Consider the following 25917-nt stretch of genomic DNA (forward strand, 5'->3'; position numbering starts at 1 on the left):
GGATTTGAACTTAGGATCCTGTGGTTGCTAGTCATGAGCTCTACCACTTGAGCTATATCTCCAGCCATCTTTTGCTTTATTTTTTAGATAACATCTCCTGTTACTTGCTTGGGGCAGGCCTCAGATCAGGATCCTCCCACATAACTGGGATTATATGCACTTCCACATTCTTTATGTACTGATTGAGATAGACTTGCTAACTTTTTGCCCAGATTAGCCTAGATCTGCCAGTATTAGAGTAGTTAGGATAACAGGTGTGAGCTATTATACCCAGTCAAATGTAAAGTTATTAGGTATTCATTTAATAAAGAAGGTCTTGCATACTGGGTATGGATAATACCCCAGAGTTTGGCATAAAACTTTTCTACCTGACCTGGCCTTAAATTGAAGTTCTCCTGCTCAAAGCTTCCCAAGTAGCTAGAGTTAGAGGAGCGAGCCTCCAGCACTTGGCTGACTCACTCCCTCTGTCCTCCTTTCTGTCCTTCTATCTGCCCGTACTGAGATTTGAACTCAGGACTTGCACCTTGAGACTCAGGCCCACCTCTACGTGAGTCATGTCTCTATTAGTATCTTAAATTATTTTGAGTAGCAAATGCTATGGCAGGCTTGAAATGGAACTAAATCTTTTATCTTAATTGTGTTATTTGTATTTGTAGATCAAAGTTTTGACATTCCAGACAGAACTTTTCATTCTACCAATACGACTTGGCGCCTCTCATCTTTTGAATCCATGACTGATGTGAAAGAACTTATTCCAGAGTTTTTCTATCTTCCTGAGTTCTTAGTTAACCGAGAAGGTAAGCCTCCGGATCATTTCTAAATTATAATTTTTAAGAGCTTAGGATGATAGGTTACTTTTCCATTTCTTAGTCCTAATTCCTGAGTACCCAAATAAGAGAAATTCATTCCTCTAAGTATATTATTTTATTTCAAAGCAAGCTTGAGGATTTTTAGTGTTTTATAGGGCAATTCTATTTTTATAGGACAATTAGTTTATTCAACTGTTAAAATTATTTGTAAGCATATACTTCAGTTTTATTATACAAATTATTCTTCTGATTATAGAAGTTATATTCAGTGGCGCTGTAGCTCAAATGGTAGAGTGCTCGCCTTGAGCTGAAGAGCTGAGGGACAGCGCCCAAGCCCAGAGTTCAAGCCCCACAAGCAACCAAAAAAAAAAAAGAAGTTATATTCATAAGAGTCATGAATTTGTTAAAAGCAAAAATGTAGATTACTGAATAGCTAGGTGAATGTATGAGGAAATCAGAGATAGGAATAAAACATTCTAAGCAGAATGGCATGGTAACCACAGGAGACTGGTGGATACAGTTCACCTTCTATGACACCATTGATCTGTGATGTTGGCCAGCCTTTCTGCACCTTACTAGAAGACCAGCTAACCCTGTAAGGTGCCTTTGTATTGTCTTCTTAACTTCATTCATGGGAGCATTTTGTCTCAGCCTCCTGAATGCTGAGATTGCAGAGGTATACCACTGCATCCACTTTCAAAGTATAAAGATAAGTATTACTAAGGTCTTTTTTACACTAGCAGACTAATAAAATAGTTAGATGCAAGCTCACTGACATTGTAGAAGAACCCTTTTATTGGGTGTGTTGGTATTATTTTATTGGCTTAGGAATATGTCAGCAGAAAGGAAGTTAGAACAGACTGATACACTTGCCATAAACTTGATATACTATAACAGTTCATTCTAGGAGTGTGTTTACTTGGTAGTAACTTTGTAAAACTAGTTTTTCTCAATATAAAGGTTGTTAAATTTACTGAAATGTAATGTCCGAAATCCAGAAATGGCTGTATAAAGCCTTGGTTTCATTTTGGTCTCATTTACAGTTGAATAGATAGCTAAGCTCTGTGTATCGGAAGATCAAAGAGAGGAACCTTGGCGCCATGGGCTGTGGTTTTCTGCCTTTTGATCTGAGGATCATGGTTGTTACACTTTCATGTGTACTTTTTTATGTTGTTGGATAGATTAACCTTTTATAAGTGGTAGAAGGGTACAACTGAAAGATCTCAGATTTCCATAGGATGCCATCTGTCCATGCAGCCCACCTGTAGGGAAATGAGGAGGGGAGCTGATGAGTCCTGCTAGACAGGCCAGCCCCTTACTGCTGCTTTCCTGGTTGTATTATACAATCCCCTGTTTCCAAGACCCATAAGTCCTGCTCAGTAGACTAGATGAAGTGTACTCTGGGAGCTAAACATCCACGGTTTCATCTTCTCCCTTAGGATTTGATTTTGGTGTGCGTCAGAATGGTGAGCGGGTTAATCACGTCAACCTTCCTCCGTGGGCACGGAATGATCCTCGTCTCTTTATCCTCATCCACCGGCAGGCTCTCGAGTCTGACCATGTGTCCCAGAATATCTGCCACTGGATTGACTTGGTATTTGGGTACAAGCAAAAGGGGAAGGCTTCTGTTCAAGCCATCAATGTTTTCCATCCTGCTGTAAGTAAATCTTAAAAGTAATCTGCACAGGTGTCAGAAGCTTTAAAATTGGCTATTAGGATGTTTCTTTTAAGATGCCAAAGTTAAGTCGGGCACTGGTAGCTCACACCTATAATCCTAGCTGCTCAGGAGGCTGAGATCTGAGGATGGCAGTTGTTAGACTTTCACGTGTATTTTGTATTTTGTTGGATAGATTAGCCTTTTGTAGAAACTTAACTTTTCTGTACCTAAATATGTATATTCATAAAGTAGATGATCATGGGCCCAAAAGAAGTTTCATAAACACACTTGAATTTAGCACCAGGAAGTATGCATTGTTTTTGTTTACATACTCAGAAATATTGTTCACTCTTTATGAGGTTACCCATGATAGATAGTTAATCTGATCAGTTTGTATCTAATCAGTTGTGTTTGAAATAGAGACAACTAGAGCATTGCCTAAAGTACAGCAACTTGCTGTTTGGCATTATGGTGGAGTCTTGCTTTATATTTGTAGCTATACCTCATTCATGTTCTTTTACTCTTTTCATCTACAGACCTATTTTGGAATGGATGTTTCTGCAGTGGAAGATCCAGTTCAGAGACGAGCACTAGAAACCATGATAAAAACCTATGGGCAGACCCCTCGCCAACTGTTCCACACAGCCCATGCCAGTAGACCTGGAGCCAAGCTCAACATTGAAGGAGAGCTCCCAGCTGCCGTGGGACTGTTGGTTCAGTTTGCATTCAGGGAGACCCGGGAACAGGTCAAAGAAATTACCTATCCGGTATGTCAGTTTGGTTTCTGTAGAATTTAGCAAAGCCTGATTGGTATCTTTAGTGCCAGGCCCTTGCCCAGATTCTGTGGATGAAGAAATGGACATGACAAGCTCTGGCCTAGAGATTTGTGCCAGCCAATGTACGATGTACAGGCAGCTAGAGCAATGTCCTGTGTGTGAAAACATGAAAATACCCTCTTGCTCATTCTCTCTTCTGTACTGTAGCTGTAGTTGGCGACATCAAGAGAGCCTGAGGAGCTCTGAGGAAAGAAGAATTGATGTGCCAGGCAATAGTCTCCCTTCCCCCAAGGTGGCCACATAATTAAGAGGATTGTGTAAGCAAGAGGAGAGAAGCTGTCAGGACAGCACAGTGAGCGTGTGGTGTGCCTGTGTACTCTACATGGCCTGTTCCTACCCCTCATCTACAGCCAGAAGCACTGGCCAGTGAGAGCAATGGTTTGGTTTACACTTAAAGAAGAACTTCACAAGCTTCTTGTAATTATAGAAAATACTTCTTGTAAAAACAAGAGTTGGTATAATTTTTCCTGTAAATTGGAAACTCAAGCAAGCCTTCCCATACACGTCCACTGCTTCACTCCTCTGTGCCACCCAAACTGCGTATTCTGTATTCCCCTAATTAATGGTATGGTGGCAGAAATAGAGCCCCAAGGGATATGTACTTTTTTTTTTTTTGTGAACATACTGTACAGAGGGGTTAGAATTACATGGGCAGGATAATGCGTACATTTCTTACCAAGCATTGCAGCCTCCTCCTTTTGTTTACCCTTCACGTCTCTTCCCAGCCTCCCCCCTCCCCCCCAATCCCAATCCTTCTCCTTCCCCCCCATTCCCCCCCCCCCGCACCGACGTTGTAAAGCTCGTTTTGGACATGACAACTTGTACTTCTCATTGTTGCAACAGGTCCACCTGTATCCTTAAACAACTGGTTTTCCCCCATCTCCTCCTCAAGTTATACTGACATCAAATACAGTGAAAGCAGGGGTTATACTGTGGGGGAGGGACATACAAAGCAACAAAGAGATAATCTTATAAATGCGTTAGAAACACATGCATGAAAGAAAAAAAACATTAAAATACATATCTAAGGGTTCATTTTCCTGACATCACATTATCTGACCTTTTCCGCTTGACTCATGCATATACTAGATATTGCAAATAAGGGAAACCATGGGACCTATGCTTCTTTGGGCCTGGCTTACTTCACTTAATATAATTTTTTCCAAACCTTTCCATTTCCTAACAAATGGGGAAATGTCATTCTTTCTGATGGAGGCATAGAATTCCATTTTGTATATATACCACATTTTCTTGATCCATTCATCTACTGAGGGGCATCTGGGTTGGTTCCATATCTTAGCTATGGTAAATAATGCTGCAATAAACACTGTTGTGCTGGTAGTTTTAGTGTGGTCTTGTTTGTAAACATTTGGGTAAATGCCCAAAAGTGGGATTGCTGGGTCATAGGGGAGTTCTATGTGAAGTCTTTTGAGGAACCTCCATACTGCTTTCCAAAGTGGTTGAACAAGTTTACATTCCCACCAACAATGAAGTAAGATTCCTTTCTGTCCACATCCCCGCATCTGTTGTTGTTAGAGTTCTTGATTTTTGCCGTTCTAACTGGGGTGAGGTGATATCTCAATGTTGTTTTGATTTGTGTACTTTTTTTTTTTAAGTAAGTTTTGAACTTAGGGTCTCATATTTGTCAGGCAGATGCTTTACCTCTTGAGCCACATACCCAGCCCATATTTGCTAAAGAGCAGCTAAAAAGTTGTATTTCAGATAAGGTCTTACATTTCTGTCTAGACTAGCCTTAGCAGTAATCCTACCTACAGCCTCCCACGTAGCTGGGATGACAGGCATTTGTCAGACACCCAGGCTTTTGTCTGGGCTAGCCTCAAACTCCAGTCCTCCCAAATTCTATCTTCTGGGTAGGTAGGGTTATAGGTATGAGCCATAGCACCTGGTATTTTATTTTATTTTTTTAATTTTTATTTTTTATTGTGAAAATACTGTACAGAGGGGTTACAATTACATGGGCAAGATAATGAGTACATTTCTTATCAAGCATTGTAGCCTCCTCCTTTGCTTCTCTTTCCCATCCCTTCCCATCCTCCCTCTGCCCCCCCACCCAATCCCCCGCCCCCACCAAAGTTGTAAAGTTCGTTTTTGACATAACAACTTGTACTTCTCATTGTTGCAATGGGTCCACCTGTATCCTTATTTAAACGACTTGTTTTTCCCCTTCCCCTCCACAAATTATACTGACATCAAATACAGTGATATTGCAAATAAGGGAAACCATGGGACCAATGTTTCTTTGGGCTTGGCTTACTTCACTTAATATAATTTTTTCCAAGTCTTTCCATTTCCTAACAAATGGGGCAATGTATTTCTTTCTGATGGAGGCATAGAATTCAATTGTGTATATATACCACATTTTCTTGATCCATTCATCTACTGAGGGGCATCTGGGTTGGTTCCATATCTTAGCTATAGTAAATAATGTGGCAATAAACCTAGTTATGCTGGTAGCTTTAGTGTGGTCTTGTTTGTAAACATTTGGGTAAATGCCCAAAAGTGGGATTGCTGGGTCATAGGGGAGCTCTATGTGGAGTCTTTTGAGGAACCTCCAAAAATGACATAATTACAATGAAAATCATTAGGGTTCCATGGAAATGGCTGAAATTTGCTTAGTATGTTATTGTTTTAGATTTATGAGGAATTTCCTGTGAGAAAGTAAAACAACTGAATGTCTAAAACTGAATGTCTAAAACAAAACCCACTGGCAAAGAAGAGATTATGATAGAGTATAAAACAGTCAAAAGGAGAATGTAAAGAATAAAGTTGCTGGGAGGCACTCTAAAAAGCTGTTTACTCTAAAAGACTTTTTTCTCCTGATTGGCTTCCTGGTAATTGTTTTTACTTGGAGTGGGGAAATCATTTTCATCAGTGTGCACAGGTGTTTAAACGCCCCTCTCTCCACTCCTCCCAAACACATCTTGCCATTCTTCAAGCTCCACATTCTTCTTTTATTATTTATTACTATCTTTAAAAACTGTATAGAAGATGCTCAATTCCACATGTCAGTTATGAGTACAGTGCATCTTCCTCAGTGTCACCCTTTCCATTCTTCTTCCCTATCTCCCATCCCCACCCATCCCCCTCAAGTTACCTGGTTCCATTTTCACATATGGACATTGAGTATGATCACTGTATTCACCCACCCTCCCCCTCCATTTGCCCACTCCTTTCCTCATACCATCTCCCTCAGATAAGACAGGTTCAGATCCAGCTGTATGTTCTTGGAAACCTCTGGCTGCACTCTTGAGTATTGTATGCTCTTGGGTCTGTGCTCTCTCACTAAGTCTTGGCCATTTGTATCCAGCATCCTATGAGAAGCTGCTATGTCCTGGCTCCTTGCGTTTCAGAGTTTATAGTTAATGAGCGTTTCTCTACTGCCTATACCTTAATATGTATCATAGTCCCATATCATCACTTTTAGTTATTTCAGCTAGCCTGAAGAGAAAATGTGCTTAGCAAAATTTTTTCCCTTTGCTTCAGTTTCAAAGAGTTCTCAACTATTAACTGGGCACTTCCAGGCAAGCAAGGCCAGAACTATAGAATAAAAATGAAGTATGGCATCAGGTGCTAGTGGCTCAAACCTGTAATCCTAGTTACCCAGGAAGCTGACGTCTGAGGATCACAGTTTGAAGCCAGCCTGGGCTGAAAGTCCCCATGAGACTCATCTCCAATTAAGCACCAAAAAAACAGAAGTGGAGCTGTAGCTCAAAGTGATAGTGCACAGGCCTTGAACAAAAGAGATAGACCAAAAAAAAAAAAAAAAGTAAAGAATGCATTGTTCTACATGCTAAGCAAAGGGAAGTCAAAACTTATAAAATAATTCTTGCCCTCTACATAGTTTAGAATTTAAAATTTGAATAATTCTATATTTACTGGCTTAAAAAACTCCCAACAATCTCATGTTTTTTACTTCCCTTGGTTGTAGAGCCCTCTGTCCTGGATAAAAGGCTTAAAGTGGGGTGAGTATGTAGGCTCCCCAAGTGCTGCCATGCCTGTGGTCTGCTTCAGCCAGCCCCACGGAGAAAGGTTTGGTTCTCTCCAGGCACTGCCCACCAGAGCGATCTGTGGTTTGTCCCGAAATTTCTGTCTTCTGATGACCTACAGCAAGGAACAAGGTACAATAAAATGATGGGAGTCATTCTGGGTATTGTCGATGAGATCTACATGTATGCTGATACTTTGTTTGACTTCTAAGATTTTCCCTTCTAGGGAAAAATCTCTGCTCAAATTTGTGGTGACTTAATGTAAAGTAGGAATTAGAACCTAGTCTATGAATGGTGAGAATTAACTCCAGCATCACTTAAAGTGAAAGGAGGAGTTAGAGGAGATGAGAATCCATGGTAATGCTCACAAGATGAAACATTGTCAGCTTGATAGAAATGACCTGAGAGGCTCCGATGCCCACATAGACAGGGGTGGTGAACGATGGTCACCATGGGGCAAGACAGAAAGAATGAAGCAGTTGAAGAGTATCAGAGCAGTCCTGTTCTTCTCCTACCCTGGACAGGCCCATGCACAGGAGCACTGTGTGTAGGGGAGCACCTTGTACTTCTGAAGGTCACCAGACACTCAGAACTAGGGCTGTTTTCCACTTGCATTACCCCTGCCCCCTTCCAAATGGGCAGTTTCACAGGCACTGGTACTAGCTGAGAGGGGTAGCCAAGGGCACTTAATGGTCAAGTCCGGTGGCTGGCATGTTTGCCTGAAGCCAGCCTGCAGCCAGGGTGCCTTCTTGCCTTTGATCTGCATACCTTGTTCTCTTCCTAGAATGGGACACTCAACATTGTGGGTTGTAAATGTGTGGGGTATAATGCTCATCCTGTTTGATTTCTACCACTACAGTTGGGCCCCTAGTATGCCCTGGAGAGCTACCTTCTAGCTACAATCTCCCCCACAGAATGGATGAGAGATTTGTCAGGATCCAAGTGTGTTCGGGGAATTAGTGTGATTTGAGGCCTCTGGCATCCCAGCCCAGTACCCAAGGTCACCCTTAGCTCTGTTCACTGTGTCCTCAAAGTGTGCAGTCTATAATGTGGGAATGGCAAAAGGACTCCTCCCATGATAATTTACTGGGAGAATTCAAAGAAAATATGTGGAAATGCTTAGCACAGGGCCTGGCTCATCCTAAAGTCTGAGTATCCATTTAGCTGTAACCCCTTACTCAGCTGGTATCATGGTCCTTGTGTGGGCTCGCAGCATAGCCCACACAGAGACAGCGCAGGGGCCAGGCTCAGCAGACAGGTGAGAGGCAGGACATTGGCCGCAGTGGACATACTGAGATCTGTTATACAAGGTTGCTATATTATTTTGTTTGTCTGTCCATGTGGGATACACTGCACCAGCTTCTGAGATGGTTTCGATAACCTTAAGCCCAGTACAGACCAGTTCTTTAGAAGCAGTGATCTGAATTCCTCCAAACACACTTGCTCAGACCCTGACACACTGAGTCGACTCTGGGACTCCAGTAAACCTCTATACACTGGAAAGACAGACTTCTTGCATACCATTTACATTATGGAATTTCTCTTCCTGAAAGCAGGGAAATCGATTGAGAAACTTGGTTAATTGAGCACCTGCTGTGTGCTAGCACAATCTTGATCTTAAGGGTCTGAAGTCTTAGAATGTGCAGCCCAAGTCTTCAGCAGTTCACATTGCGGGGAGCTTGTATTCTAAGTGAGTGGATCCCAGTTCCGTTGTTATTTAAATAGTATTTAGCGATCAAATTTTCTTCATTGGAATTCTTGTAAATGTGACTGGGATAAATCCAAGTCACAACAGTGATAATAAAAAAGGGTCTGATTCCACCTTTAGCAACCTGTTAGCATCTTGGGGATGAAGATGGCTGTGCATTCTAATGTATATACACTTCAGCATTTAACCTGCTATTGTTTGGCTGTCTTGTGACTTCTGCACAGTAACAACTCTACCTCCTTCCTTTTCCTTGAGGTGTGAGAAGCATGAACAGCACTGACATCCAGTGGTCTGCCATCCTGAGCTGGGGGTATGCCGATAACATCTTGAGGTTGAAGAGTAAGCAAAGTGAGCCCCCAATCAATTTCATTCAAGGTTCACAACAGCACCAGGTAATCATGTTGATTTACTTCTGTACTTCACAAAGGAGTGAGAACAGCAGCTGCACGCCAGCACTCTAGCTAGTCTGGCTGATGGCTCACACTCCCCACCACCACTCTTCAGTATCCCTGAACCTGCCTGTCCTTGCTGAGTGTTCATGGCAATCACTGTACCCTGGTGCTGACTCCAGCACTGCTTTCCTCCTCGTGTCCACTTGCTCTGTCACAGGTCATCTTCAGTAACTGTAGTGTCCTTCTTGTAACCTCACTTTTCCTAAACAAATCAGATGTTCAGCCTGTGATGTAGCAGGACTCTGTGTCTCCCATCTCATGAGCTGCATTCACTATGCGTGTCCTTCCTGGCAGTAACTCATCAATCTCTCTCCTCCTCTTCCAAATGAGATGATAGTACTCATACTACTTTCTCCCCAAGTGGTTGTGAAAATGTTTTCATGAAACCTATGAACTCTAAATGCTGTGCAGGTAGATACACAGTGATATATGACTGTCACAGGCTCTGCACTGAATAGACAGCCTTCTTGTCTGTCCTCCTCGGACTTTCTTACTATTCTTTGACTTCCTTGACCTGTGTAACACCTGCTGCCAGCTCAGCATGTGCATGCACGTATGTATGCGTACACATGTGCACTGTGTAAGCTGAGTGAGCAGCTCTGCAGAGCTGTTAGCAGCAAGAGCAAAGAGAGTTGGGAGACCAATGCCTCATTCTCTAGGCTGAACAGTAGGTCATCACCATTCATTTCTGTCTTGCCAGTATAATAACATTAGATGTTTTCTTAGGCTGAAACATACCAGCCTATATTAATCACAGCATTTTTGTACAGGCAGAAATATGTGTCCAGGCATATGCAAGTGAAAACCATAAATTACACCGAAGCTGGTAGTATAACTCAATTGGAAATGAGTTTATAAAAATAAATGAAAATGCAAAAACATAGAGTAAGTCTCCTTTTTGGAGATGTTACGAATTTATGGGCTGGGGGTAAAGTATATATATTCTACTTGTCATAATATCTGAATAACATATGAACATAAACAGATTTGTCACCAGGTAAAACTCACTAATGTTATCAGTACCTGTGGGTTTACAAACATCTTGACTTCCCTAGTGAAAAGGTGAAGAAAAAAAATTTGTATCTGTATTCATTGAATGACAGAGCAGTGATACAGATACGCTATCATCATTTTCATCAAAATCTTAAGGGTTTTTATTGTTCTGACTCCTTCTATTTCTTTAAAGTTGGGATACACTAGTTAACCCATTGGATAGATTTGGTAGGAGACAGGACAGAGGAAAAAGGTGAAGAAATGACCTTCAGGAAGCTTTCTAATTCACTGTAGAAAGTTTCTTCACTGTAAAGACAAAGTTTAATTTTATCAAGTTATTTGACCAAGGACATTGATTAATTTAGCAGATCCAAGGCTTGATAAAAGGTTAAATATAGTTCTTACTTTCATATGGCATGATTTTAACTTTTCCAGCTTTATTGAGGTATAATTAGCTGATAAAACACTATATATGTTTAAAGTATAGTGTGATATTTTCATATACATTATAAAATGATTTCTGCAATTGCTCTAAATAACTTACACATCACCTCCCTAGAGTTGCCGCCATTGTGTGTGTAGTGAGAACAGTGAAGATGTACTCCCAGCAAAATTCAAATATGCAATATAGTGTTAGTGACTCTAGACACTGTAACACATCCACCCTGGGACTTAGTCCCAGCTCCTGGCACCCACTGGTCTCTTCTCTGCTTCCATGCACTTCCCTTCCACATATGGACAAGATCACACAGTGTTTGTCTTTCTGTTCCTGGCAGTTTCAGTCAACATAGTGTCCTCTAGGTCTGTCCACATTGTCACAAGTGCATAATTTCCTTTTAGAGGCTGAAGTATTTATACACATGCAAATATACATGTATATCATACAACAACCTAAACATTACAAAATTATTTCTGTCATGTAAAATTTGGCACCCAGATGTCATAAAAGCTGAGAGAATGCTCTTATAAGTCTTTGTAGCCAAAAAGGGTAGTTCCAATTCTTGTGGTAAACTATAGTGTAAGAGAGTACTTCTGGAAAATGACTGGGTCATAATACTACAGTTCATTTGTCCATTGAAATACATTGTTCATTAATTTGCTATATAGTTGAATATTCATATAGGAATGTAGCATATGAAGACTCTACCTTCTAAGATTTAGATTATGTGGACAAATCATCATCATCAGTCTACAGTTCTGACTCATAATTAATTATGGAACATCTTTTGTTACTAATAGTAGGAAATTAAAAATTCTGAATTATTAGCTATATTCAGCTAAAGGCAGATTCCAAGAATGGAGCCTCTGCTTTCTGGTATGCGTCCTTGAAAGGTGACACTTTGAACAATGCAGCAGGAAAACCATTAGCTTATTGCATTATCCTTCTGGGAGAGTCTATTTTAATTTTGTTTATTTTTAGCATAGTTAGGAATAATAAGCTATAATGAAATAACCCTTAGAATGATAAAATAGCAAGGTATGTAAAAAATATGATCATTAAAATTTTGTGATGTAAACTAGGTTGCAAAAGAGCTTGAGGCATCCATATGGGAATTGCAAGACAGAATTAGTATTAGTCTACAAAATTTTCAAAGTACATTTTCTCTTTGAAAGACTAAGGCTTAGGAAGTATCAATCCTTATAAACCTTTAGAAGTAGTAAAGAAAGAAACTAAAAAAAAATTACAGTTGAATATAGTGGACCCTGGTGGTATAGTGAGATTTAGAAGTACCTAAGTTAGGAAGGACCAAAGACAGTCATTTTCTAACATTACAGAGACTGACACACATTCGCTGGTCCCACCAAACAGTTTTAAACTATAAGGGACAACTACTTCCTCTGAACCAGGAGACTTGAGACATGACTAGGTGCAGAGGGCAGAAGAGGTACCGAGGTCCATGGCTGACAGCCACCACCTTTCTTCATCTCCTCTTCCTCTGTGACTGTTAGAAGCAACACCTCTGACATGTGCCCTGATTTCCTTCAGCAACATAAAAATAGTAAAATGCTAAAAGTAAAAAATAAAAGCCAGACATGGTAACATACACATGTGATCCCAGCATTCAGGAAGTAAATGTAGAAGAATTGCAATTTCCAGGCCAACCTTACCAATACACAATGAAACCTTGTCTTAAAGAAGTAAATGTGGGGCTGGGAATGTGGCTTAGTGGTAGAGTGTTTACTTAGCATGCATGAAGCCCTGGGTTTGATTCCTCAGTAGCAATAAACAGAAAAGGCCGGAAGTGGCACTATGGCTCAAGTGGTAGACTGCCTTAAGCAAAAAAAGCTCAAGGACAGTGCCCAGGCCCTGAGGTCAAGCCCTAGGACTGGGGAAACAAAAAGTAAATGTGTGGAACATTACAAATGCATAGTTAATAAGCTTTAGTCAATTTCAGAGTGCTTTGTTAAAGTTGTATGGAACAAGTGACACATGCATATCAGCATACAAAATCACACATTATGTATTATAACACCTTTTAATCTGGAAACAATTTTAAATGTCTGCCCTAACATTACAGAAAATGCTATGGCTACATTTGGTACCATCCTAATTGTTTTGAGTGAGAGGTTTCCTGAAAAATTTTGGCCCTGTCATAATTTAAATATCTGTCAGAAAAGCAGCAGCATTTCCCATGCTTTCTCCTCATGCTAATCTTCAGTTTGTTGTTTTTTTTTTAGGTGACCAGTTGTGCATGGGTGCCTGACAGCTGCCAGTTGTTCACCGGGAGCAAGTGTGGTGTCATCACAGCCTATACAAACAGGTTCACCAGTGGCACGGTGGGTCCTGAGCAGTATCATCATAGTGCATGCAACTAGCCTAAACCTTTGCACTTCAGTCTTTTCTACACCAGCTCTTCAAAAGGGAAAGGTCACAGGTCTGACTCTTCAGATTTAGTTCTAGTCTGGTAACAAACAAAACACACATGACACATACTTTTTTTCCAGCTTACCAATTCCTTCCATCAATCAACTGTCAATGCTACAGTTGAGGATGTGCAGCAAGTTAAAGGGATGATGAGCTTTGGAATCTAGAATCTTCTCTGGGTTATTTTTCAGTTAAGAATTTTCTCAGTTACATTGTTACTATATTTTACTAGTGAAACCTTATTCCTGGCATGGAGAGACTCTCTGGTTCCTTCTTTGAAACCCTTGTTATGGTTCTTTTGCCAGGGCCTCCCTGGGGTGTAAATGGGACCATCATATTGTTTCTCTCACTTAGCCTAAGGAGCCATTAGCAGATGTAAGGCAGGTGTGCTGTGACCATCAGCTTTCTAGAGAGGTCTGGAGAGCCTGCAGGGCATCAGTGGTCCAGGAGGGATGTGGGAAGGAGAGAAAGGGAGGCAGGCTAATGGGGGCATGAGCTCTATGACAGATTCCCACAGAGGGGCGGAGCATGGGCTCTCTATGACAGGTTCCAATGGGGCAGAAGGGAGCATGAGCTCTATGACAGGTTCCCACAGGGTGGGAGGAAGGGGAAGGGGAACATGAGTTCAATGACAGGTTCTTACAGGGCAGGATTGGGAGCATGAGCTCTGTGACAGGTTCCCACAGGTCAGGGGGAGGGCAGCATGAGCTCTATGACAGGTTCCCACCAGGCAGAGGGGCCAACAAGGTGTCAGGTAATTGGGAAGGGTGTGCTTGAGCTGGGTTTCAGTGATCACTTCCTTATGTGGAGAAGAGAGGAGACAGCATTTCCGCAGAAGACCCAGCTGGGATGACAATCTGGAATATAAGAGTAAGGCTGGCAGTCTGGGGTGGCAAGTCATTTTCTGGGTAGAATGTAACATGAGAGGGGCAGGAGAAGTAGAGGTGAGGTCCTGCAGGCTGCAGTACACAGAATGCTGAGGAACCTAAGCCAAAAAGTTGGATGCCCAGAATGTCTTCTTTGTTCTCCTAAGGCCTGATATGGATGTTCATCACTGCTCATACATGATACTCATGCCTGTGTACATGTCTAATCTTCTCAGCCCGCCTTGTTCTCTTTCCTTCCTCCTGCAAGCCTTTCCACCAGGAGTCACTTCATACCATAGCTTTTTAAAACTGGCTTCATCTTGTACTTTTTGCTTCCATTTGCATTTCCAACAGCCTTGTTCTTAGTTCTCACCATTTCTTCCATTTTCAGTTGTATGCCAACACAGTATGCGGTACAAGTTTAAAAAGAAAAAGATTGGGGCTGGGAAGGTGGCTCAGTGGTAGAGTGCTTGCCTTGCATGCCGGAGGCCCTGGGTTCGATTCCTCAGCACCACATAAGCAAAAAGAAAAAAGCCGGAAGTGGCTCAAGTGGTAGAGTGCTCGCCTTGAGCTGAAGAGCTGAGGGACAGCGCCCAGGCCCAGAGTTCAGGCCCCACGACCGGACCCAAAAAAAAAAAAAAAAGATTAAGCTTTTAGGCAGGAGTAATTCTGCACAGAATACCTTTGAATATAGCAGGTCAAGGGTCTAGCTAGTATAATTGACATACAGCACGTGTGCTTCTTTTGGCTTTGAAGTCATGGTAGGCTAATGAAGGCTTATATTACTTAACTCTCCTCAGAAATACATTTGCCTGAAAGCAGACTTTTTCTTCTCATTGGTAAGGCTTTTCATCACTAGTTGGTAATCAAGTCATGAGATTAACAGTTCCTATTTAAACAGCATCCCTATGTCTCCTCCTGTCCCCTGCCCCCCCCCAAAAAAAACAGCAACTCAATCCAGGTTCCAGTGGCTCACACCTGTAATCCTAGCTACTCAGAGGCTGAGATCTGAGGACTGTGGCTCAAAGCCAACTGAGATAGACAAAATCTGAAGACTTAACTTCAGTTAAACATCAAAAAGCCAGTACTATTGATGTGGCTCAAGTAGAAGAGTATCAGCCATAAGTGAAAAAGCCAAGTAAGAGCACAAGGCCCTGAGTTAAAGCCCCAATACCGGTGATGTGTAGTGTTTATAAACATGAGGAACAATGTGATCTGTTGTTTACTGTGGTAATATAGACGGAGGAGTATAAATACAAAATTTAGTGCTTCTGAAAAGGGAGAAGAGATAGAAAGTAGAACAATATATACATTGTATGCTTCATATTTAAGGCATTATTTATTTAGAAATAAATTGTAATATACAATGTTAAGATTTGTTAACCAAATAAACAGCAGTTAGTTCTTTATTCTTTTTACATTTTTTTATTTCTTTGAAAGGGAAATGCTGGAATACTTGTGATGCTAAACAGCCCAACAAAGAAAACAAAGGTCAGGACTGTGTGGCCTCCAGCCTCCATGTGCCAGTGGAGCCCTTACATAGCAGTTAAAGTCAGCCCTGACTGTTGACAGTGACAAGGTCCTAGTGGCCAACACTATAGTAGTATCACCAATTGGTGTGACACCTTGGAAAAACACAGCATCAAGAACCATAAGTTTGGCCAGGCATTGGTGGTCATTCCTATAATCCTGTCTATTCTAAATACAGAGATTAGGAGGATTGAGGTTCCAGGCTGGCCCTGGCCAAAAAAAAAAAAAATCTTGAGACCCACCATCTCAATCAACAGCTCATGCTGTTATATTTACCTGTTCTCCCAACTACAGTGGGAATGTAAATTGGGATTGTGGTCCAGACAGACTTAGGCAGAAAGCAAGACCTATCCTAAAAATAGCCAGAGCAAAAAGGACTGGAGGCATAGCTCAAGTGGTAGAGTGTCTGCCTAACAAGTATGAAGCTGAGTTCAAACTCAATACCGCCTGGGGCTGGGACGTTGGCTCAGTGGTAGAGTGCTTGCCTCGCATACATGAGGCCCTGGGTTCGATTCCTCAGTACCACATAAGCAGAAAAAAGCCAGAAGTGGCACTGTGGCTCAAATGGTAGGGTCCTAGCCTTGAGCTGAAGAGCAGAGGGACAGTGCCCAGGCCCAGAGTTCAGTCCCCACGACCAACCCAAAAAAAAAAAAAAATCAATACCACCAAAAGTAAAAACTATAAATCTACTGATCTTCCAGTGAAACACTGTGAAATTACTCTAAAGAAATAATATGAAAAACAAAAGTTTTATACATGAAAAATGTATGTCACTGTCTATAATTTGAAAAAATGGAAAAAGGTATTATTTGTATCAATGAAAGTTACTCAAATTATGATATACTAACTATAGAATGTTAATCTATTAAAATAATTTTGAAGACAGTATCAAAGTAAATAATTATAGGAGGATGTACAAAATATGAATGAAAATCATTTGCATATCAATATTCAGCTATAAATTACGCATTATTGAACAAACAGTGGACCAAAATGAAAAGCAGGTAAGCTGATGTAATTGGATCATGTCATTTTTGCCTGTTAAAAACGTTTGAACTAGATGGGTACTGGTGGCTCATGCCTGTAATCCTAGCTACTCAGGAGGCTGAGAGCTCATAATCACAGTTCAAAACCAGACCTGGCAGGAAAGTCCATGAGACTCTTATCTCCAATAAGCTACTCAGAAAAAGCCAGAAGTGCTGCTGTGGGTCAAGTGGTAGAGTGTTACCCTTGAGCACAGAGAGGCTTGGGGATAGCACCCAGGCTCTGAGTTCAATCACCAGGATTGGAGAAAAAAAAAATTAACTAGGTTAACTAAAGAAATGATCAAATGAGGGGCTGGGAAGGTGGCTCAGTGGTAGAGTGCTTGCTTTGCATGCATGAGGCACCACATAAGCAGAAAAAAAAACAGCCAGAAGTGGTGCTATGGCTCAAGTGGTAGTGTGTTAGCCTTGAGCTGAAGAGCTGAGGGACAATGCCCAGGCCCAGAGTTCAGGCCCCACGACCAGACCCCCCCCCAAAAAAAAGATCAAATGGGAATATAAGAGTCATTCTGCTTTTTCCTGTGTGAGATGTTACACTGGGGTGTGTTATGGTTTTTATCCCATCCTTCACTTAATTTCTACTTTGCAGCCTTCAGAGATAGAGATGGAGGCACAGGTTCATCTCTATGGGCACACAGATGAGATAACCAGCCTGTGTGTCTGCAAGCCGTACAGTGTCATGATCAGCGTGAGCAGAGATGGTACCTGCATTATATGGGACCTAAACAGGTAGGGGAAGCTCCACCCCAGACACCACACAGCAAACTGTGTGACTACCTTACAGCTTTTAGCAAGAGTACATGAGAGATTGGACAGGAGGCCTGTTGTCTTGTGAAAAACAGGCATACAGGCTGAGGAAAAGAGCTGTAGAAATGTATAGTATGTCATTTTGTATAACAACCATATGAAAGTTCACATCTGTTGTTTTTCAGGCTGTGCTATGTTCAGAGTCTAGCAGGACATAAAAGTCCTGTCACAGCTGTCTCTGCCAGTGAAACGTCAGGGGATATCGCTACTGTGTGTGATTCAGGTGAGATGACCATAGCTACAGCACAGCTCTGCCTCTGCACCTCTGGCCAAGCTGGTCTCTGTCCCCTGACCCTCACAAGGCTAATCACTTTAGTCGCAGCATGTGTGCCTGTGAAAATACAACAAAGCCCAAGGCCACGTTGCCCAACTCAGGCATTAACTTAGGCAGGAGTTCATAATGTCATAATTCAGCCTTCCCCTAATAAATGAGCACATTTAAACAAACTGTTGTTACCTGATGATCTGAGTTTTCTTAGAGCCTTTTTTCTAACCTATTTTATTTTATTTTATTTTAGTTACTAGCTTTATTACTTTCCTTGTTAGAGAACACATGTTCAATGAGTTGGGTTTGGAGACACATTTGTGGAATAGAAAGGTACCTGGTAGGCTGAGCAGGGGAGGGGGCTGTGTGGGGAGAGGCTGAGGAGCGTAGAAGGCTGCTGTGAACCCCTGTATTGGGTAAACTGCCTCCAAATCCTCTTTGGCCCTGTGGCACCCAACTCCAGGGATTCTGATCTGCTCTGGTCTGGAGGGGCAGAGCTCATTATAAAGGAAAGAAAAGTGGAGGCAGATGATAGCTTGCACGACAGTAAGGTCTGGAAGGGGCCTCTTTCCCATGGAGCTGAGCTGCACCAGGCTCTGCTCTGGCCCTCCAGCTGGAAGAGCTCCTGGCCATGTCCTGTAGGGGTTTTATGGAGGTTTCATGCATAGTTGTGCTTGGTACCCAACGGTCTGCTCTTCTTCCTTCAGGAGCAAGGTCTGAAAATCCCCATCTTCTCATTTGTGGTGTCCTCACTGATTGGCCTGCTCCAATCCTCAGGCTACCCAGACCCCTCCCACCGAGAATTCGGAAGACAGTAGATTCCAAGGTGTTTAGAAGCACAGTACTAGGAACTGGGGGCTAAGGCCAAGTATTTATTTTTTATTATACCACATTCATTCATTGTTCTATTCAAGAAAAGAAATGTCTTCAGTCATGATGACAAATTTCAGGTGTGTTTCTCCCACTCAGCCCCCAGCCAGTCAATCATGTCATAAGAAATGAATCAAGCAGGAGTCAGGGAGAAGCCCTCATGCAGTGCGCACACGACTGATGACCTTGCTGGTTGTTCTTCCTTGGCTTCTCCATCATCAGCTTTCACTGTGCAAATGGAGAGGCTATTGGGGGGATGGAAGGTATGGTGATGGTTTATACAGAGGTTCCCTCCTTTCACTGGGCACGTCCAGAGGGTGCTGGGGTAATACAGTGATGGTTTATATGAGGTTCTCTACTTTCTTGGTTTGGCAACATTTGCAAGTTGGGACTGATCCTGAGGGAGCTGAGTCTTGTCAAGTTAATTATTTCCCTGCTGCCAGCAGTGATTTACATTGGAGATACTAGATTAGCTAGTCATATGGGAACTCCAAGCAAAATTACTTTTGCTGTAATTACAACTCACTAGTAGGTATTAGTATGTCCCTCAGTAGCAGAGAGTAACAGTAATGGTTCAAACTTCTCCCAATTTGAACAAAAAAAAAGCCTTCTCAACTTTTTTAAGGCCTATTGGTACATATATAAAAAGTCATAAAAGCACTTGGTATGAAAACCATATTTCTTGAAATTACTTTTTTAACAACAGCATAATGGACATCAGAAACCCATGGTTTACTATACCCTCTTGAGAATGGAAGCAAATTATTTTTTTAAGAGAGGCCAAATATATTTAGTGACCCAGACCAGACTCCTATTTCCTTATAGGTCGAGAAGACAGGACCGTTATTAGACTTAGCCTTTCAGTGGCTAAGATCTTTGCCTTTCAGTGGATGCCATCACATAGTTGTACAATAAAAATAAACCAACTGTGGGGGCTCAAGCCTGTACCTTTTTAGCTACTTGGGAGGCCGAGATTCAGGGCTTGATAGTTGAAGCTTTTTGGAGCAAAAAAGAGTTCATGAGAGTCTTATTTCCAGCAGTGGCTGGGCTTGTGGTACATGCCTGTCAACTCAACTGTGCAGGATGCTTAAGTAGGAAGATCACAGACCTGGTCATAAAATGACACCTTGTCTCAAAACAAAAAGGATGGCAGTGTCTGAAGTGGTAGAGTACCTGCCTAGCAATTGTGAGGCTCTAGGCTCATATCCCAGCTCCACATACATGCAAAAAATTGCAGATATATGCATTTATGTCTGTGTATATGTATATATAGCATATATATGTGCATAAAGTCTCAACATTTGCATTGGAAATCTCATTCCTCCTAATCATAATTCATTGGCTGTTATAGGATGTGTATTTTATAGCAATAAGATGCAATACTGGCTAAATTCTGGAAATGTTGTAATTGAACATTTCTGTTTTTATAACATCATGGCTTCCTCCTCATGTGAGGACTGAGGCCAGGTCAGTGTCTAAGAAAGGATGGAAGGATTTGGGGGGTGCCCAAGTTGTTGATTTGTAGCAGTAATCTGGTGTTAAATATCAGCATCCAGTTTGGCTATGCATAGTCTTGGGCAGGTGAGAAGTTTCCTGGTTTTGTGGTGGTCCAGAGTACAGGTTAGCTGCTAGGATGAGTGTGTGGCTAGACAGGTCCAGAGCTCACTTCATTAGGTGCAGGCCCACCTGGGTTTTCCATTCTAAAGGGCCAGGCTGGGCAATGGCTGTGTGCCAGCCCAGCCTGTGAGTATGCCCTGAATGTGCACTCAGTGACTCTCACAACCTTCCCTGACCAGCACTCCCCTCGCATTCCATCTTTAACAAACCTTTCAGCAGACCATAAGCTCAAAAGAAAAGGCCACGGCAGCTGCTGTGAAAAGCTAAGTACTGTTTAGAAAATATCTCCAGGTCAGTGCTCTACAGTGCAGAGTCCTGGGGACACTGGAGTGTGTGTGTGTTCAAATAGAGTTACCATACAATTTGCCATTTTAGGCCATATTTGAAATACACAATTCAGCCTCATTAATTATGTTAACAGTGGTATACAGACATCACTACAATTTAAAACACCTTTTGATCAACCCTCATGACATCTGTAAGCTCCATCCTCCTCCCCATCTTGGCCCCTACTCACCTGTGTTCTCCTTCTGTCTCTATGAATCAGCCTTTTTGGGCTCACTCATGTGGGGGTTGGTACTCTTGTGTTTGTGTATTACCCATGTGAGATGCACAGTGCAGTGATTTTGAGGCTTAAATTTTGGTTTGTCTGTGAACTTCATCCAGCCCCTGAGGTATGCTCCCGGGCTGTGCACCCCATATCTGCTGACCTGTGGGGAACTTGGTGTTGCAGCTGGCGGGGGCAGTGATCTGAGACTCTGGACAGTGAACGGGGACCTTGTTGGACATGTCCACTGCAGAGAGATCATTTGTTCTGTGGCCTTCTCCAACCAGCCAGAGGGAGTATCCATCAACGTAATTGCTGGGGGATTAGAAAATGGAATTGTAAGGTAAGAGGAGTTTGGATTCCTCTTTCTCTTCTTCCTTCTCCTTTTCCTCCTTCTTCTCTTCCTTTCCTCCTCTTTTATCCTCTTCCTTTTCCTCCTCTTTTTCTCTTCTTCCTCCTCCTTTTCATAAATGTGTTTTTATATCTGCTTTTATATCTGTTTTAGACTGCCCAGTGGTTCATGCCTAAATCCCAGCTATGCAGGAAATTTAGGTAGGAGGATCTTGGTCCAAGTGCAGCTCGGGCAAGGGCAAGGGACCCTGTCTGAAAAATAACTAAAACAAAAGGGGCTAAAGGCACAGCTCGAGTGGTAGAGCACCTGCATACTAAGCATGAGGTCAGTTCAGACTGAAGTACTCCAGTTATGCCCCCCCCCAAAAAAAAAACACAGCCGAGTACCAGGGACTATATCTATAATTCTAGCTACTCAGGAGGCTGAGATCTGAGAATCACAGATTGAAGCCAGCCCAGACAAGAAAGTACATGAGACTCTTAGAAAAAGTTGGAAGTGGTGCTATGGATCAAGTAGTAGAACACTAGCCTTGAGTACAGAGACTTAGGGACAATGCCCAGGTCCTGAGTTGAAGCCACAGGACAGCAAATAACAAAAAATCACACACACAGAAAGTAAACAAAGTGAAAGTTCCTTTTTCTTCACCTGCAAACCTCTCAGAGATAATGCTGTTGTTTATTTCCTTCCAGGTTAGTTAACAAGTAAACAGTGTGTAGGTGTTCTCAGTGCAGAAAGTTTTAGTTTATGTAATTGGGTAATGACTGTTGTTTGTTTTGTTTTTTCCCCTAGGTTGTGGAGTACATGGGACCTGAAACCTGTGAGGGAAATCATATTTCCCAAGTCAAATAAGCCTATTGTGAGGTAAGATCTTCCAGTTTCATTCTTCATAATAGAATTTGTGATCATGTTGTTAAGAAATGTTAAAGTGTACAGACCTCAGATGTGTGTGACAGAAGACATCCCAGGAAAACACATTTGTCAGTGGGCAGGTTGTCCGTGACCCAGCAGCTAGAGGTGTGGTGCCCACCTGGATACTAGAGCTTCACTCTCAGCCCACCTCTCAGCATGTATTGGAAAGGCAGGGTGGTGTGCCAGTAGACCTCTGGATGATGGTTGCTGCTCTTCTCCCTCCTCGTCTGTACTGAGCCTGCCTACATCAGGCTCTGCTTGACCAGACAGGCAGACTGTTACCCTGGGCTCAGGTCATAAGCTCAGCCTTAAAAACCCAACTACAAGTAAAGCAGTTCAAATTATCCTATATTAAAAATAAATTTAGCCAGGTATGATGGTGAATACTTATAATCCCAGTCCCTCAAGGGGCAGAGATCAGAAAGATCATGGTTTGAAGCTAGTCCATGCAAAATGTTTGCAAGACACCATATCAAAAAATAAAAGACTGGGTTTAGGGGTACCTGCATGTGATCCCAGCTACACAAGCAGCATAAGTAGGAAGATCACGATCCAGACTGGCCCAGACATAAGTACAAGATCATACTCAAAAACTAAAACAAAATGTCTTGAGAAGTCGGGCACCAGGGCCTCATGCCTGTAATCCTAGCTACTCAGGAGGCTGAGATCTGAGGATCATGGTTCAAAGCCAGCCAGGCATGAAAGATCGCAAGACTCTTTATCTCTAGTAAACCACTAGAAAACCAGAAGTGGCCCTGTAGCTCAAGTGGTAGAGCACTAGCCTTGAGCTGAAGAGCTGAGGGAGAGCCCTCATGAGAGTCCAAGCCCCATGACCAACCAAAACAATGTCTTAGGACATGGTTCAAGTGGTAGAGCACCTTGCCTAGTAAATTAGGACCCTAATTTCAAACCCCAGTACTACCAAAAAATAAATTTATTTTTATTAAACTAAATTTAAAGCCTGAGGAACCAAAATTAGATTGTCTTACCTGTTCCTCTTTCATGGAAATAGAATCTATCTTAAAATCATCTATCATGCAACAATGAGATGTACAAGTCGTTATGTCGAAAACGAACTTTACAACTTTGGTATGGGGGGGGGGTCAGGGGGAGAAGGATGGGAAGAAGAAACAAAGGAGGAGGCTACAATGCTTGATAAGAAATGTACTCATTATCTTTCCCATGTAATTGTAACCCCTCTGTACAGTATTTTCACAATAAAAATTTTTTTAATTATCATTTAATTTTTAAGGATAAAATAACTGCTTTTGTATTTTTCAAAGTTTCCACACCCAAGTATTTGTTGTTTAGCATAAACAAGAAGGAAGAAGATGTGCAAATAAGGAACAGACTATCCTTAATTCTTGGGCCTCAGTTTGATTGTAGGTCAGCCAGCTAACAGGAGCTCCAGCCGTGTGAGCAGAGTGGCTGTGTTACACTTTATAGTCAGAACTAATGACCTGGTCTGGCTCTGGAGCTCAGGGTAGAGCACATGCAAGGCCCTGGGACCCACCCCATGTACCTGAGAGAAAAAGACAGCCAGTCATTCAGTTCCCATCCCTCCACCCCTAGGGGAGGGCTCCTGACTGCTGAACTCTGACTTGGGTAATGTGACCAACAGGGTGAAACACAACACACAAACGGGTTTGTCTTTGCAGCCTCACGTTTTCGTGTGATGGCCACCATCTGTACACCGCCAACAGTGAGGGAACAGTGATTGCCTGGTGCCGGAAGGACCAGCAGCGCCTGAAGCAGCCCATGTTCTATGCCTTCCTCAGCAGCTACGCAGCCGGGTGAGCGGACACTGAGCCCCCCAGAGCACTTGACCTCCAGCCTGGAGGTTCCAGCATTACCACTTGTAGGGGGCTGAGCCTGAAGAGACGAGGATGGAACAGACCATCCAGGACCCACGATATCTGTTCCTCCGCACCAAATCCAAGTCGCCTCTGTTTGCAGGAAGAGATTTCTGTCCTAGTTCAGTGATGGTATGGGAGGTGGGGTCAGCACACTAGTGACCATATGAATCATGTTTTTCCTGAGTGTCCTTTTTTTTTTCTAGAAGGGCCAGTAGACTTTAAATTGGCTAATTATATCATATGGTCTAAAAATTGTATTTTAAAAGTTTTCTGCCTTGAAATATCCCGTACCTACCCTTCAAAAAAAAAAAAGGAAAGAAAACAAAATAAAAATTTTCAGGACTTAACAATTGCTTTCTTTGAGAAGCAAATCATTCATTAGGTGTCTCTGCACCAATCATTTTATGGAAAATCTGAATATGAAAAGTCAGCAAATGCATCTCAGCATTAGGCTTTGTTTGCCAGTTCCCTTCTTAACTCAAAGGAGAACCAGAATTCTTTTGAAGTCACTGCAAGAATACCTATATCTTTGATTTCAGATGTATCCTGTTTCCTTATGAAATTTTTACTTAAAATCCCTAGCACTAGAAATTGAATGTCCTGAGTTGAACCATGAAGGTTTAAGTGGAATGTCATTAACAATGACCCTTCCAGAGCATTCAGCGCTTACTATAGCAAACCTCCACTGGGCAAAAAAATCTGCCAGGTGTGCCAGCTCGCAGCCCAGGGAAGGCAGGTCATCTGATCTGCAGGAAACACAGTTCTGGAAGGAGACAGATTACTGTGTTTTAAACGGAGAGCAGAATGCCTGTCTTAGAAAGCTGTTTTCACTCTGGTCCTTTTAGCCTGAACCACCTGAGGTTTCTGAGGGCAATAGGAAGCTGAGTGTACTACCTAGAAGACCTGGAGCTCTGAAACCTCATTCCTCCAGCATGTGGGACAGTCGCTCCGGCACTGTGGGAACAACCGTATTTTCACTTGGGGTGCTGCTATAGTGACTTTGAAAACACTCTAACATAGGCACAGAAATGTTACCATAAAAAGATGCATTCCTGCCTCAGAATAAGTCATTCACTTATTACGGAAATTTAATTCAGATGATGTTTACACAACTACTTTTGTAACTTCCAGACTTTCTAAAACATTCTGCTTAAAAACTATAAAATGCAATTCCAAAGTTTCTGCTGACTGTCAGGATAAGCACAGTGGCCACATGTGCTTCTAATCTTGGGCTGCACGCATGGGCCCAACCTTGCAGACTGCGCCCAAGCCAGCACAAGCCACATTGGTGCAGAGGTGAGAATTCTCTCTCACATTGCAGTGATGGCTTCAAAAAGAAAACACAACTATTGTCTAGCTTCCATTTTTTACTAAGAACTTTAAATTGGTCTCCTGTTAGAACAGGGTTGCTACTCAGTCTTTTTTTAGGGCTGAATTTCATCATAAAGAAAAATATGCAAAATAACTGGTCTTGTTAAGAGTGCAATATTCTATTTTTTTGTAAAAATAAAAATTAATTGGGGTTATTTATTCAGCATGAAACCTAGTATGTATATGTTGGAAACACTTCCTAATGTGCATGTGAAACAAAACATTCCTATAAACTATCACAAGCTCTGTTATCTTTGTATATACTGCCACTTTGGTTTGGAAATAAATTTCATAAAAATAGATTTAAATGCTTGTCCTTTATATGACTTAAACATCAATGATCAAGCAGGGCACCAGTGGCTCATGCCTATAATCCTAGCTATTCAGGATGCTGAGATCTGAGGATCTCGGTTCAAAGCCAGCCCTGGCAGGATTGTCCCTGAGACTCTGATCTCCAATTAATCATCAGAAAACGAGAAGTGGTGCTGTGGCTCAAGTGGTAGAGTGTTCGCCTTGAGCTGAAGAGCTGAGGGACAGCACCCAGGCCCATAGTTCA

At 42.1% G+C, this 25917-nt stretch overlaps 1 protein-coding gene across 1 annotated transcript in view; it reads left to right on the forward strand.

Annotated features, from left to right (window-relative positions):
• Positions 1 to 25636, forward strand: part of Lyst (lysosomal trafficking regulator) — a 144391-nt gene extending 118755 nt beyond the window's left edge. The window contains exons 43-53 of the mRNA XM_069998084.1: positions 657 to 797; positions 2249 to 2466; positions 3003 to 3233; positions 7252 to 7441; positions 9273 to 9409; positions 13142 to 13240; positions 17357 to 17496; positions 17700 to 17797; positions 21060 to 21216; positions 22015 to 22086; positions 23793 to 25636. Coding sequence (XP_069854185.1) covers positions 657 to 797; positions 2249 to 2466; positions 3003 to 3233; positions 7252 to 7441; positions 9273 to 9409; positions 13142 to 13240; positions 17357 to 17496; positions 17700 to 17797; positions 21060 to 21216; positions 22015 to 22086; positions 23793 to 23931 — 1622 coding nt within the window. The 3' untranslated portion in view covers positions 23932 to 25636. The remainder of the gene's footprint in view (positions 1 to 656; positions 798 to 2248; positions 2467 to 3002; positions 3234 to 7251; positions 7442 to 9272; positions 9410 to 13141; positions 13241 to 17356; positions 17497 to 17699; positions 17798 to 21059; positions 21217 to 22014; positions 22087 to 23792) is intronic.
• Positions 25637 to 25917: the final 281 nt, after the last annotated feature.

Source organism: Dipodomys merriami, unplaced genomic scaffold (assembly GCF_024711535.1).
Source record: "Dipodomys merriami isolate MVZ:Mamm:240054 unplaced genomic scaffold, mDipMer1.0.p SCAF_51, whole genome shotgun sequence".
Classification (NCBI taxonomy): Eukaryota; Metazoa; Chordata; class Mammalia; order Rodentia; family Heteromyidae; genus Dipodomys; species Dipodomys merriami.